The 15,543-nt window shown below is 40.4% G+C and overlaps 1 protein-coding gene across 1 annotated transcript in view; it reads right to left on the bottom strand.

Moving 5' to 3' along the window:
* The window catches only part of LOC107185850, a 34,851-nt gene extending 19,560 nt beyond the window's left edge, over positions 1–15,291 (bottom strand). Inside the window, exon 1 of the mRNA XM_015573625.1 lies at positions 14,043–15,291. Coding sequence (XP_015429111.1) covers positions 14,043–15,291 — 1,249 coding nt within the window. The remainder of the gene's footprint in view (positions 1–14,042) is intronic.
* Between the last annotated feature and the right edge of the window lie 252 nt (positions 15,292–15,543).

The raw sequence follows: 15,543 nt of genomic DNA, 5'->3' as shown, positions 1-15,543 counted from the left end.
GATCTTGTGTCGGCCACGCGACAATGGTGCCTTTATATTAAGTAGTATTATGTGTAAGTAGTATTTAAAGCAATTTTTATTAAATTTATACAAATTTAATAAAATTGTAAATTGTATATTTTCTTACGATTTTTCAATAAAAAACAGTCAAACCATACATATGCGTTATTCATTAATTCCCGGTTAGAATTGTGAGTAGTAGTTATGAGAGACTAGTTTTTATTCGGTTGTTCGTCGTGTAATCGGAAACGAGAATTGGTGGCTGAGATAGACGCACCCCAAGAAATCGGGATAAGAAACATCGTAGTTGGTAAGTTCGAAGAAGACTAGAGGCAGAGGAACAGGGGAAGATGATCCTTCAAGAAAGATGTGAGTCACTAGCATAGATTGCCGCAAAGTCTTTATCCACTTGATGGAACGATAGTGGATTCAAATTTCCTAATTTCGAATTTTCGGTCGATTTTTCATTCTTCCTTATTGATTATTATATTAGGTGATTGCATAATAAACGTCGTTTTTGCTGAAGCTTCTTAATCCCACACGTTTAACGTTTTCAAGATGACCGAAATGAAGCGTGCTGAAAAACATTTATTATGCAACAATCTGATAGAAACCAAATTTTTTAAGTAGCGCTATACGCTTCTAAACACCTACGTTCGTAGCTTATTTTATTACTTGTTTCACAACAACTACTTGCCGAGTAAACCATAGGGTACATCGTGAAGCGACTTGTTTTCAATCTTCCCCTCAACTTTTCACCAAGTTTTCTCATAAAACAGTTGAAGAGTTTTGATTAAAGTTTTGACAGCGAATTTTGAACGTTTACGAGAAGAACTTGGTAATGTTGTTTAGAAATTTTGTTAGAACTGTGACTACTTAACAAAAATCATTATTTTAGATGGGTTCATATGTACAGACTTTTATTGAGTAACAGGGTAGAAAGATTAATGACACTGGCAATATTATCATTTGTGAAAGAGTAACATCGTTAGTTATTCGTATAGAGTATTCGTGTCGATTTCGAACGTGTCAGAAACCCTTTCATCGATATTTATACACGTATTTGTTTCTCTTATCGGTTCCCATTGTTCCGAGTGTATTGATTCGGTTGCAACGCTGACCAATACGTTCGAGGTAAGTTTATCTGTTGTAATGGAGAGCTCAAAATTCGAAACATCTGTGAGAGTCGATCTGGAGGACAACAATTATAAAATTATAATTGCTAGTAATTAGCTTTTTAGGATTTTTCATTAAATATGTCTTTGGTTACTAAACATTGGCAATGAGTGTCGGTTCCACGTGTAGATATATCACCGAGCTTGCAAGCTCCATGGTCGATAAAGAAGATTTCCACTGTATGATTTCTGGTACATATTCGACTTTATCTCAATCAGATAAGCAAAACACGTTCAAGACTTTACCTACCACTTCTGACACTACCACGGACGAGATACATATTTGAATAGACTTTTTATCCAATACTTTTTCGTGGCCAGATTTTTCGGGGTCATTGGACCCCATTACCATTTTAGTGTCACTATCCGACAATATCGATAAAATATGAATTCAGGGTATTATTAGCACGAATGAAGCATTACATGCTTCGTTTATATTACGCGTATCTAATGTAATTTGGCAGGAACAATATATACACTGTTCCAGTTTAATGCAAAACGCCTTGACGACGCCCATTTTACGGCTATTTTAAATCCAAGGCGTCTTTAAGCCGTTTTCAAGGCGTCATTAGACGTCATGTCCTATCTGGGATGTAACACTTGTGTAATACGATGCTGTCTTTACGATATGTATTATGCAAACTTATTAAATATGCTAAATTTATTTGGACTTCACTTGATAGATAGCATAAACTAGAGAATTGTAACGTATTTCTTGTTCTCATCGACGAAGCCAATGTCAAGGATGATAAAAAGCAAATGTTGACTGAAAAAAATTCTTGCTTTCTAAAACATTTATTCCAAATGTACGCATAAAACGTAGTTAACTTCATTTAAATAAACTACTTAATATTTAATATTTTCCGTACATACTACGACGGGATTGCTGTACCGTAATTGCTGATAAAATGTAAATTATTCACTCGTAACACTTTATTACAATATCCGCATCTTATATATTACTCTATATTTCAATTTCCATTAATTACAGAAGTACTTAAGCATATTTAAAACCGTTAAAAATCGCTTACTCCCAAATTCAACGAAACGTTGATAAACATTCCAATTGCCAGATTCTATATTCACGGAGAGGAAACTGACACAGCTCGCGGTTTCCACGAGGCGACCGGTTTACACAGAAGGTAATCCCTAGCACGAATGAAACTCGTCCTCTCCATGGATGGCGGTCGAAACACCCGCGAAAGCTGTCTTGTAAACGGATCCACGCGCGACGAACCTAGTCCAGTCCGATCGACCGTTCAAAGATAAGGACGGTTCGCGATCTCTGCCTGTGACAGCCACGAGAGAGGGATCTTTCGCCCTTTTCACGGGGAATATCTTTCGCGACTAGTGGCCTTCGAGACTTTTTTTTACTCTGGGTGTGGTGTTCGGGCTGGGGGACGATATCGTGTTGCTGACAGAAGGCGTTCGCTATGTACATTCAATGACGAAGTGGTCAAGGGGAGGAATCGAAAGATACGAGCATCCCACCCTTCCCTCGATCAGAGTCGAGAAAAAGTTCGGCCGCGTGATATATTGACGATAACACCAACGGCGAGGAAAGTTCATGCACAGTTTAATGCGCCCTTGTAGTGAATCATTTTGTTTTTTGGAAATGATGCGTTGAGTTTATGAAATCTATTATTAATATTATTTTTATATAACTAGGGTAAGCGACCCAATTACGAATTAGTGAATCCGTGGGGCTTGTTGTTTTTAAGAAATAGTGACAAACTATTGATAATTGTTTTTTTCAGGTCCTATGAGTTTTAATTTTTCCGAAACACCGAAACATTTTTTATGGAATCATTAAAAATTAATGAAATACTGCTGCAAATGAAAAGAAAGAATTTTTGCATCTGTTATGTAATCTTACATGTAGAAAGAAAATCGCAACCTAAATATGTTTTCGGGTTCAATATTAGAACATGTAATTTAATAAAGAAACGTGTAATAAAGTGAAAATGTTTAAGTTCCTATGAGTAAAATCGGAGCTGCACTTCGTTAAGAAGAATTATTTCAGGTGTTGCTAATAGAGTGTTTTAATTTATAAAAATATAGTTAATCTTTTGTAATACGGACACTATTCGTAATTCGGTCACTTAACCTAGAATATTATATTCTCATAGTAATATTATATCCTTATACTTATTTATTTCTCAGAAATTCATCCAATTTTATTCTCTGTTCAAGTCGAACGATTTACGGTTAAGGTTCTTTGACCATAGAAGTATAGAAGTCCGTTCTTCATTGACCATCCCAAGTCACGTCCACGCTTTTGTAACATCGTGACAGGGCGTGGGGAGCAATAAAGGTGTTTATTTCGAGGGACGTCGATCGTTTTCCACTTCGATCGTACACCCTAAAGGGGCGCGAACTAAAATCGACTTCATTCTCATTCTAGGCTACTCTGGTCAAGTGAAGACTCGTAAATTTCTGCTAAACCCATTAACAATTTATCCTGAGTAAGACTTGGGCAGGGCGCATTTGTCATAAACAACGTAATCATTAAAAAGATACGTGTAAAACATGTTTTTCCAAATTTTTTATCATGGATACAACTAATTTAGTTTTATTGTAGTAAAAAAAATATATTATATATTAAATTATTATTACTATATATACATTTTTTTATCACAAGTGATAATTTTATTCGACTGTTAAGGGATTAAATGTGTTCTAACTTAATCAGTTTTAAAGATGTACACTTGGTTTAGAAATAATTTTTAGCAGTTTTAAGTCATACAATACAATCTTACCGACAGTCAACTATTACTGAAATATTGTTAACCAAAACTTAATATTTTGTTAAACCTCTAATGATAAGGTCCGTGTCGTATCCGACCCAAGTTAATGTTCCTTTTGTGCTGTCCCCACTCTATTAATCATTATCCTCGTTTAAAAATATTTTTTATTATTTAATAAACGTTTAACACTTATATTACGATATCTTACATAACTCATTTATTATTTCTGATTATATAAATAAACAAAAGTACAAGTTGAAGATAATAACTTTTTTCGCCTGTCTAAAAATAGTAAAGAGGGCTTGGGTCAAATTCGACCCCTCCTTTACCATTCGAGGGATAATATTAAATGGAGAGTTCGTTAATCATTGGTTTGAATAAAAATCTACCTGAATTTGGCCTCGGAGCAATTCTTCGTTGCACAGAGCTGTCACTGACAGATAGACCGCTCTTTCTTTTCACGCGATCCACAAGAGATACGTATACCTGTCGCCCGTAACGGGAACGTTACCTACCACCGACTCACTCCGGCCCCTTATAGATCACTTTTCGCCTTCGCTTTCGTTTATTAGATCCAGGCGAGACGGTGAAACACCGCTCGAGGCAGATATTCGTGCCGCCAGGATCCGAGATCTGGATCAGCTGTACCAGCCGGCTATTAACTTGTAACTGTATCGTCCGACATGGGATTGGTCTCTTAAACACCACCACTAAATCTTTCGTTTTAAGAGACCACTTGATACTCGGAATTGCCCTTTGGATTTCTATTCTGACGTACAGACTCCAGCGGAATGCTCATCGAGACGATGCGATACAACGGAGCTACATTTCGAAAATCAATGGCCCGAATTTTCGTAAAGAACAATCATTTTGCAATTCCAATGTCTTTTTCGATATCTTTTAGATTAAAAGGATTCGACTTTAGTGAACTTTGTAGATAATCAGAAAAATAAGTCTATGAGGAGAAAGAAGAGAAATAAATTACGAAGAATAATAACACTCTTAATCAATTTGGGTCGTCGATGACCTAAGGAAAATTCCATTTTTCCCGGACTTTCCTTCGAAGTTTTATTTTTATTGAAAAAAGTTTCAAACGACTCAACGGACGATTGTATAATGTAATAAAGATTCTGATAAATGTCCCAGAATTTCTTCAGATTTTTTGAAAGCCTAAAGCAGTAAAAAAATTCGGGTTTGGTATAAATGACTCAGTTTACTCACGAAGGGTTAAGAATACAGGATTGAAGTTGTCCAATCATCTTGAAACTCTTGTTTTTTTTTATTGTGTGCGTATTAAGATCTACAAAATCATTATGTCTACCTGTATTGAGGAAAAAAGTCTTTCGCAGAAAAAACGTCTGGAAGCCTAATGAACGAAATTTCCGAAAGCTCAATGTATTTAGAAAATTGCTTCGTTAACCGTCCAACCGGAATATTAACAGTGGACCCGACCGTTTTAACGACGACGAAGTAAACAGGACCGGCTCGCAGTGGAAAGTAACGAAGGTAAACCGGAAGTAATGCACAAAGACCACGGTAATCTACGTAATGCGTTTCAATTTATTTAAAGACCTACGGCCAGCTAGGGCCCGCATCGAGAGGGAAACTCCGGTATTTCACCGGGCAAAATGAACTTAAACTATGCCCGTGAGGACAGACCTGATAAATACCACGGAAAAGTCTGTATTAATAATTATTTACGGTCGACGTCGGCCAGTGTAATCAACGGAAACAAATTGACCGCAACTACGTGGAAAAACGTATAACTGTCAAAGAAGACCAAGACGTCGCTTCGTCAGGATGCTTGACGCACACTTTTTTATGGGGTTTAAAAACGGAGGTGACAACGTGACAGACGAGACTCGAGCAACGTTTCGATCCGTTGAACGACAATTTCATTTTACTTCCACGAAGGATTTTTCGGTGTAATTTTGTGCTTGTCAGTTGTAAATAGGTTTTAGATACATTATTTATACCGTGTGGTAGAATTCGAGGTCGAATGCGCAGAGTTAATTTAATATTTACTGGTTTCAGACTTGGAATTCCTAGTTGAATTGAATTTCTTCGGTTTTGTTGTTTGTATTCTTTTATGAGTGGTATTATATTCTGTTCTTGAGGGGTCTATTTCTTGTGGGTGGGTTTTTTTAAGCATCTGGAAATGGCAGTTTATTGCTCCGATGGGCTACGGTTATTAGGTCTAAAATATGATCTGGATAGTGGAGATGGAATTACAGAATAATTACCTTAAAATCAATTACAGGAGCCAGTCGCAGCTGCAATAGCGGTTGCATTAGATTGGGCCGTAATTACGTTCCCGTCGTTAAACATACTCACGATTGCTCAATTTGCGAGATCAAGTTCGGACGACCGAATACGGTCGAAACGGCGATGTTAATTTGTTGATCGAACGCGCGGGAAAGTTATCGAACGATTCTCGTGTGTGAAACTTATTATTTCCCAACGTCACATCACATATTGCGAATGTTTAATGATGTTATACGTTTTTTGGAGGGACAATTTTATAAATTGAGCCGTTATTTTTGAAAGTGGTATAAATCCACTTCCCTTTATTTCGAGATATTTAATGTTTTGCATTTTACCCTGTGTAAAAATATTGTTGAATGTTAATAAGCTTGTTTTATGTCCTTAAGATGCCAGATATATTTAATTTTACTATGTAACTGCTCATTTCTTTACCCATTTACAATTTCTCCCCCAATAATTTTTCGTCTTTTTTAAACTACCTCTCAGTGAACGACGGTTGCGAACCAGTTAAATAAATTGAGTCTTTGTCGCAAATACAGTTATGTAAGTTTAAAAAAAAACATACATTTTTGCAATTCCATTTAACAGCCAATATTCGTCTACTAATTCACGAGAATATTATATTGTATTAACTTTGTTACTATAAACACTAAAAGAACTCATCTATCTGTAGCTGTAACAGATGCTGCACCCTTCGACTCTTTTTTCTCCAAATTGGACTAATATTACTTCCAAAAACAACGGTTGAATTATAAAAACCAGTAAAAACCAAGTAGCGTCAACCTATATTTTTTTTCAAAATTCGACTTACATGACTTTCATAAACGACGGCTCACTTTTAAAACCAGTAAAAACCAAGTAGTACCAGTTTATAACGATTCCTTCTCTCATCGACTCCCTCGCTCTCACACCGAAGCGCCCGAATTATTTCCCTAAGTTGCGCGTTTCCTCGTTTCGAACGAAATGAAAATAATCGTCGCGTCGTCTCGCGTTTCACGCGTGCCTCGCGATTCCCCCCGCGTTCCATCGTCGCGTTCCATCGCTCGGAAGCAACTTTCCCGCCATCTTTATGCTCGTTGCTCCGATAAATCTGCCTTCCAGCATCCCCCTTCGCCCCCACCCCACCCCGATGGAGGCTGTTGCGCGTTTCTCCTCACCCTCGATTCGGTCGGCGAACGCAACCTCGCCTGGTATTTTTGCGCGGCACAGCTCGTATCTCTCATTACTTTATGGCGGGCAATTTGCGGGAGCGAAGAGCCGCCCCGGGGCCGCTGTTTTATAACGCCCGCGCGAGCGCAGTCGGTCACGCTTGCAACCGCAACGTGAATTATGCACTTCTAACGAATCCGATCGACGACATACACACGCCGCGCCTCCTCGTCGCTCTCGATATTTATAGTCGACAGTAACGACGCCTGTACACCGTACATGGAACGTTGGTTGGCCCCGGGAACGATGTAACACAGGGAGAAAATGGGGCAACGATTTTCGACCGTGAAAGTAGCTGGGAACGGAAATAAGTTCGACCGGTTGTTAAAATGTTGAGGAGCTACTTGACGGTTCGTAACGTCGATATACGGTTCTTTGGATCTGTCTGGACTTTAGATTAGGAGTGGTATGTTCGTTGAAGAGTTGGTGGTATCCTTTCGGAACTGTTGTAGCTATTGCTTTCATGCGATACTTAGAGAATTGTGGATTACTGGCTCTACAACCATAGTGAGTAATTGAGTGAGCGAGTTATTGAGTTGGTGAGTAGATAAGTAGGTCAGTAGATGAGGTAAGTAGATGAGTAGGTCAGTAGACGAGTTAAGTAGATGAGCAGGTCAGTAGACGAAGTGAGTAGATGAGTAATTGAGTAATGGAGTAACCGAGTTACTCAGTAACGAAGTAACTAACTGAGTAACTGAGTAACGAAGTAACAGAGTAACCAAGTCAGTAATTGAGTAACCGAGTAACTGAATAAGTACGTAGCCCATCACTCGTTTATTCCAACAGTAAGATATATTTATACTGGTTTTCATGTGGACAGAATGATACTCGTCCATTCCTCAACCTACCCCGTAAAGTCGATTCCTCATTTTCATTTGAATCAGTTCCGTATCAGCCACAATGCTCCGCCGCGGTAACACCCTGAATCACGTCGAGATATTCCCACGAGACGGGCGAAATAGAAGAAAAAAACTGAATTCGTAACCAATGCGAAGGGCGGCGAGCACAGGATCCAGGGGTATTCCCGTACGATTGTTAACATCCGCGAAACGAGCCTGGTTCCATCGTCGCTGATACCGGAATCCTCTTACCCGGGATTCTCTTTTCTTCCGCGAAGGCCACCTTTCTTTATCTGCGCTGTTACAATAATCCTCGTCCCGAACGGTAACCCGTCCCCTTCCCCCCCCCTGGGAGGCGACTGCACGAAAGCCGCGTCCTTAACAAGCGGAAATTTCGACGTGGAGAAAAGGAAAAAAAGAGACAAAAGTGTGTGGAGGACTGTAAAAAAGATGGGGAATGGGTCTTGGGAAATTTTGATCACGTGCTTGGGCGACGGTCCCATCCTCTCCACGCTTCGTTCTACGGTTCGCCACCCAAACCACGCGTTTTGAACTCGTTTTCATCGCGTCCGACAAATTCCAAGAGGACTGCGCGCGTATTTCACGCCTTATCGGATCAGAACAGACTGACCAGACGGGGTGAATTTCGAGGAAGAAACAACGTCGGGGACAGAGAGCAGGGTTACGTTTTAATCCGGTCCAATTTTAACGAGGCTCTGGGAAGCTTGTCTTGAACCCTTGCAAATTAGGGGATGGTTAATCTCATCAGGACTCAGGTTCTAGTGATGTTCGTCTAATCGGACAAGTTTTTGCAATTGAAATTTTTATTCACACTGTTCGTCTTGTTTGCGGAAAAAATAAATGATAAGCTAATCTTGGCTTCTTTGGTGAAGCTTTATAATACATACTGTTCACGGAATGAGGTTGGAAGGTAGGAAGCGGGTTTTACGGTAATTAGTAGCAGAAATAATTAAACTTTATGAATATGTATAAATTGAAGAAGCAAGGAGATAACAGGGTGGGGGTGGAACGGGTGGTTCCACCGCATAGGAGGTCATTCTACGTGCAAAAATAAGTAGGAAATGTAGAATCAATTTTTTTCTTATGGTGCTTACTTGCAAGTACAAAATTTCTGCTAAATATTGATCATTTGCAAAGTGTAAATTCCACTGATTTCCAGTTTCTCAGAATCTCGAAAAATTGAAATTCACGTGGGCCAACTATTTACCATAATAGCCTGCGATGAATCAAATACTCGGTATTATTTCCGCAATGGGGTCGCAACATCGGCCAAAAGAGCCAAAAATCGGGAGTAATGGCCGGATCGTTTCATAATTCATGTTATCGATCTTCCAGGGTTTGATTTTCCTTTAACGAGAGGACCTAACTTCCATGAATTCGTCCTGGATTGGCCAAGTTGGCATCCGTCATCGAGTAATTCGAATCGTTCTAATCGCTCGAGAATGATCTGGCCCATCTGAGACGGGAATCGAATCTGTGTTCTTTACGAACGCACCTTCTGTTCCGTGTGTATATACATGTTCGTTCAGTGCGACGAACACTCTCTCGAATGGGAACAGGATCAACGGTAGGTCCGTCCGGGTGACGTCAGACCTAGACGTTATATCTCGAATCGTTTCATTGCCGTCGAGGACCAACTCATTCGGTCCTTACGGTGGCAGACGTGAAATCGAGAGAGCAATTCGTCTTTATTCGACCGTTCCCCGAAGGTGGTTGCACCTTGATCGGTGAACGACTTCGGTTCATTGCCGAACGAGGGCTAGAATGCGTACGACGACTTTATGGTTTCTTGGAATTCACAGGTTTTCGCGTGAAATGTGATGGATTCGTTTAACTACGTGTAGATTTTTTTGGGGGATTTCGGGGCCACTTGCGCAAAAATTTGCCAATTAATAATATTAGTGTATTTACAAGTTATGAGATGTTGACTTCTGTGATCAAACATGTTTTACAACTTTATAAGTCACAAGTTAAATCATTAATATTATTAATACACTTTACAAATATTCGTTGCAGAATGAATGTGATTTTACTTGTAAAAGTCTTGGAACAGTGACAATTTTGTTTACAGATGATGACTATTGATCAGGTGATTTTCAATATTTATAAGAAATGATGAGACCTGCTTCTTGTCGTGGCGTACTGAAACACGCTGTTCTTCGATAGACATACGAAATGTGCTACTTTTTCGTAACGCACGAATGAAAATGTGCTACCTGCGTTTACGAATGATACGAGCAAGCGAGTGTTCACAGACTCGTTTTTATGGTAAATTGAATAGTCTGGTCGGTTTTCCAGTTCGGTTTAGCCGCTCGTGTTTCGATAAGAGAACGCGTGCTTCCGTTTCGTGAGATAACTGGGCCACATGTGAGAAACACCGGGAGACCACGCGCCATCTCCTTAGAATTGCGAATATTTCCCAAGGATTATTAGACCAGGCAGCCGGATCGCGAGCCTGTATAGGATTTTCCTGGTGGTTACCGTGCAGACGTCGGACTATGCCCCGTAAACTGGGTTGGAAAATTTTCGTCTGTTGGATGAACTTCGGATTTACAACACGATCCTACGTAACAAACTTTTGCAAATTCGATGATCGTCTTTAATTGTCTCGAATCGTGTAGAAACTTTGGCACGTAAAAAGTGTAGATAATTTCTAACATCTTGCTACCTAAGACCTTCCTTTGTCATTAAATCTTTTAACGCCAGGACTCGAAATGGTTGACGTTAAGAGCTATAATTCTTTATTATTTGATGAAGATTATTGAATTTTAAAGTAACATACACGAATATTTTCGGGATTTGCTGATGACTAGACTGTGAACTTTATATGTTTATAAAACGTAGAAATTATTAAGGAAGACTAGAAACTAGAATAAAGTTTCATATTGCTTCTTTTGTTTTGTATTTCATGTAATGGAATTGTTGATGGAATATTAAACCTTAATTATAGACCACTTGTCTCAGAGACGAATTTTTTTTACAGACCACTTGTCTCAGAGACAAATTTTTTTGCAGACCACTCGTTTCACAGACGAATGTTTATTTATAGCGGAGTCCTGGACATTTCAAGGTCTATTGATGTAACATGTCAGGTCAAAAATAAGAACTTTGTTACATCACAGACGAACTTGAATTTTTCTTTTACTACCATCACCTAGTGGAGATTTTTAGAATCTCTAGACAATTGAGTATCTTTCATTGACAGTAAATGGCAACTATTTCCGAAACAATAACGAAAAAAAGTATTCAATCGGTTATTTAAAATGTTACTAAGAACACACTGTACAACTTTACAATTTTCTTTTTTTTTTGTGAAACGTACTGTAAGTATTACTATATTAATTCCAGTTTCTAAGAACTTGAATTTACATACGCATATGCGGTCAGTTAATTGGAATACAGATCACCTTTCACTTAAACGGGGAATGAAAGTTAATTTTCATATTATGTACAATATAGAAAATTCTACGAAAACTCTGAGTTCTCAGACTTTAGAAGTTCTTGTTATTAAATTGTTTCGGATGTATTCAGTTCTCTTTTATGCACTAAGTAGCGTATGATATGCGAGTGTCAATGAAACGGTCGTGTTCAGAAATTAAACGCCCATAAACCGAGGACCTCCGGGCGTAGTTCTAAAAGTGGAACGTGCCGATACAATACAGCCGCGGGACGATATCTGTGTTGGTGTTGCGTGTAGGATAATGTACATGCAACGATCTACCGTTTCGAATGTCCATTTGCGTGCACGAGAGTTTGATCAGCCATCGGTTCGCGTAACGAACGGGATCGATAAAACAACGCGAGAGCAGCGATACACCTCTTCTCTAACTTTAATTTTCAACCAGCGTGTACGAGGCGTGACAGAATTAACGAAGACGATTATTAATAGAAACGATTTGTTACAGATCAGATTAAAGTTGAAATCAAAGTAATTCCTGAACAGATGGATTTTCAAACCAGATGTCCAATCTCTAAGTTGGAAATTCATTTATAAAAGAGCTTTCATCGTACTGTAGATATGAACTTACACTTGATGTTATCGGATTTTTCTCGTACATTCGAAATCGTGGGACGACTAAAGAGAGGTTCCTTTTGGAAAAGAAAATGATTTTATATGAGGCTGTGTTACGAGATTCTCAGATTACGAGAAAATCGATTTCGAACATTTATCTGTGAACGCGTACTCGTCTGGTTGGAATAAGTAGAAACGGTCGGTAATGAACAGACACGTTGGTACGGTCTTATTCTCAGAGCTATATTTCTGAAACCAGAGTCTTCTGCAGTATGCAAAATATTTCACGCCATGGAATCTTAAAGTTGCTCCATGAAATTTGTCAGGATTTTTTTTTTTATAAAAGGTTTACATGTATCATAAACGGTTAAAGGGTTAGAGAAGCATTAAACCGAGGTTCACCGATTTCAATTTTCCTATTAATAAATTTATATGTGAAGATAAACGAGTTATTAATTTTGGTCGATATTTTCCTATTTCGTTACACTGTGCGACCGTGGGAACCGTCGGTAAAATTAAAGTCCGCGTATCTGCTCGCGTGAAACGAGGGTAAAATCGCGATGCATCTTTCACCTCGTTGGCCAGTGCTACGACCGCTTTGTCCGCGCGACAGTTTCTCGGTTTTTCTCGCGTGGAACGCGAGCTGATGCGATCGTGTGACGCGTACTGGCGGACAGCCAACTGTACGCGAGTGTCGTCGAATATTCTTGCATCTGCCGCCAATAAACGGGTTATGAATCGCGCTAATTATACGCGACACGTTCTCACCGCCCGTTTAATTCTCCAACGGGGATGAACGGGGCGAGGCGACGCGTCGTTGAACCGCTACTTCGCGAGCGGTGTACTCCTGAGGGATTAAGGATCTCTCTGGAGCAGAGTTAGGCAGAATTTTATGCGAAAAAACCGACATATATCTGACAGCGTCACACAGTGATCTAGAATTACAATTTAGCACGTCGATTGATCGAAAGAAAAATTCATTTATTTGTCAAAACACTAACATTAAATTAATATTAACCATGGAATGATTGAATTTCGATCACAGTAAAAAAATAGAACAAGGTTCCCTAAAAGTTCATGCTTTCAAGAAGATGTTAAGAATATTGTTAGTGAACGATGACCTTATCGAAGAGTCGAAAAAAGTAATTTCTTTGCCAAAACACTCACATTAACTTGATATTAACCATGGAACGATTGAATGGTATCATCGATCCCAGGAAAAAAAGTAGAAAAAGATACCCTAGGAATTCATAGATTCACGAAAATGTTAAGAACACTGTTAGCGAATGATGACGTCATCGAAGAGGAACCTTAAAATCGATAAAAATTTGTTCAACACCTACTTTCGCTTAAACAACAAAATCAGTTCTGTAAAGTATGTAACAAAAATTGTTGTTCACTTCAGTTAGAACTAACAAAACCATTAAAAATGAGAACAAAATCCTTCTAAATTTCAATTTCTGTAAAATGGTCCATAAACATCTATATTCGCATAAACATCCGTAGTCTACTAATCACTCAAGAGGTATTATTTTATCATAAAAATAGGAATCTCCACCTTCATACGATTAAAAATAACGAAGTACTTTTCTCAATCTCGTACTCGTTACGCGAAACTAATCGAGTTACTCTAAACGAAGGGAGATGACAATTAACATGGAGCAGGGACATAGACAGTTACCATCCAATAGCCGGCCTTAGCACATGAATATTTCGTTTATTCCTACTGTCTCATCCTGTTGAACAAACAACAGATACCACTACGTCGACTAACCTGAATCCAGGTACTCGTGATGTCCGAACATCCCAGTCACCTGCTGCAGAAACACCCCGTTCGCCCCGTGTATCCCGTGCGACAGCACCTGTACCAGCACCCCAACGACCACCACGACCCATCCCCAACCCCCTTCCGGATAATAGTGTTGTTTCAGCGTGTGCAGCTGCTTGAAATCGGCGACCAATTGCTTGACATTCTGCGGCTGGCCAGCGGTGGGCGATTGCTCGTTTCCGCTGCACGCGACACCGCTGTCGTGCACCGACAACCGCGGCAACGATCTGCTACGATAGAGCAACGCGGGTGTCTCGTGTCTCATCCCACCGCGTCCATCTTTATCCTCGTACCCCTCGCCGTCCAGATAACCGCCGGCGTACCTTTGCAGATAAAGCTGCCTGTCCTGCGGTAAGTGCGGCTCACCGCAATTTTCGCACTTCGGCCGGCTGATCTGTCGCTTCGCTCGCTGAATGGCTGCTGCGTCGTTCGTGGATCTCGATTCGGCTACGCGACCAGCCTCCTGATTCGTCGGCCGACGTGTCCGTTTCTCGACTTCGTCGTCCTCGTGTCCCTTTACGGCCAACCTGGCCGTGCAGTCTTTAAGAGAATCAACGAGTTTACGAGGTACTTTCGTTTGAGTGGGCCCGAAGAAGTTCTTCTCCGTGCCGTCCACCGTATCGATGATCAGATTCACGTGGTTCAAGGGTACACGACCGGAGCAACGCGAATCCCCGTGATCCACCCCGAGGATCGTGTCCCTCGATCCACGATGTGGCGTGCTGGAGCCGACTAATTCGTAGATAACCCCGGCTGGGATCGATGTTTCGTGTCCCTGGTTCTCGGCGGATACTGTGTCCCCTGGTCTGCTAATCTGTACCCCGTCATCGATCCTAAAGCCGACGCTGAGACGCTTTCGGTCAGGCGACTTGTACGCGTCATCATCCGAGATGTTGCGATCCTTGCTCTCTGTGCTGGAACTTTCCGACTGGTCAGCAGGTTCGATGGTCCTTTTGTCCTTCGTTTTGTTATCATCGTCGATCGTGATTTTTCTGTTCGGATGATGATAGAGCAACGTATTGACTCCGCTCGGAACACTTGGATCGTTGTTCGATACCTCGTGATCCTTGACGACGATGTATCTGTCCGTTCCGTCATTTTTATCAAGGGTTCGATACTCTGGTACACTGTTCGATGATCCCTTGGCTGTCGTTTGGTCATCGTAGATTTCCGAATCAACGCTAGTCGCAGCCATATTCCGGGTCTCTCATAGACGTTCCTCAACTTCGCGTCCTCTTCTTCGTCGTCTACGCCGTCCGCGTCGTCGTTTCTCTGCTTCCTCTGTCTCCTCCGGCTCTTCCATTTCCTTTCCACCAAGAGATCCCTGCTTCGTTTGCTCGCCGTTGTCGTCGGCGGCAGCTGTGAGATTTATGGATTAAATCATGTCGTTCGATTTACGTGTTTAATTGGCGTGTCATTAAGCCCGGGATCTTCCAGCCCTTGATGA

This window comes from Dufourea novaeangliae, unplaced genomic scaffold (assembly GCF_001272555.1).
Source record: "Dufourea novaeangliae isolate 0120121106 unplaced genomic scaffold, ASM127255v1 scaffold14, whole genome shotgun sequence".
In the NCBI taxonomy this organism is placed as follows: domain Eukaryota; kingdom Metazoa; phylum Arthropoda; class Insecta; order Hymenoptera; family Halictidae; genus Dufourea; species Dufourea novaeangliae.
The sequence above is the reverse complement of the archived record's forward strand: the minus strand, read 5'-3'. Positions and strand labels throughout refer to the sequence as shown.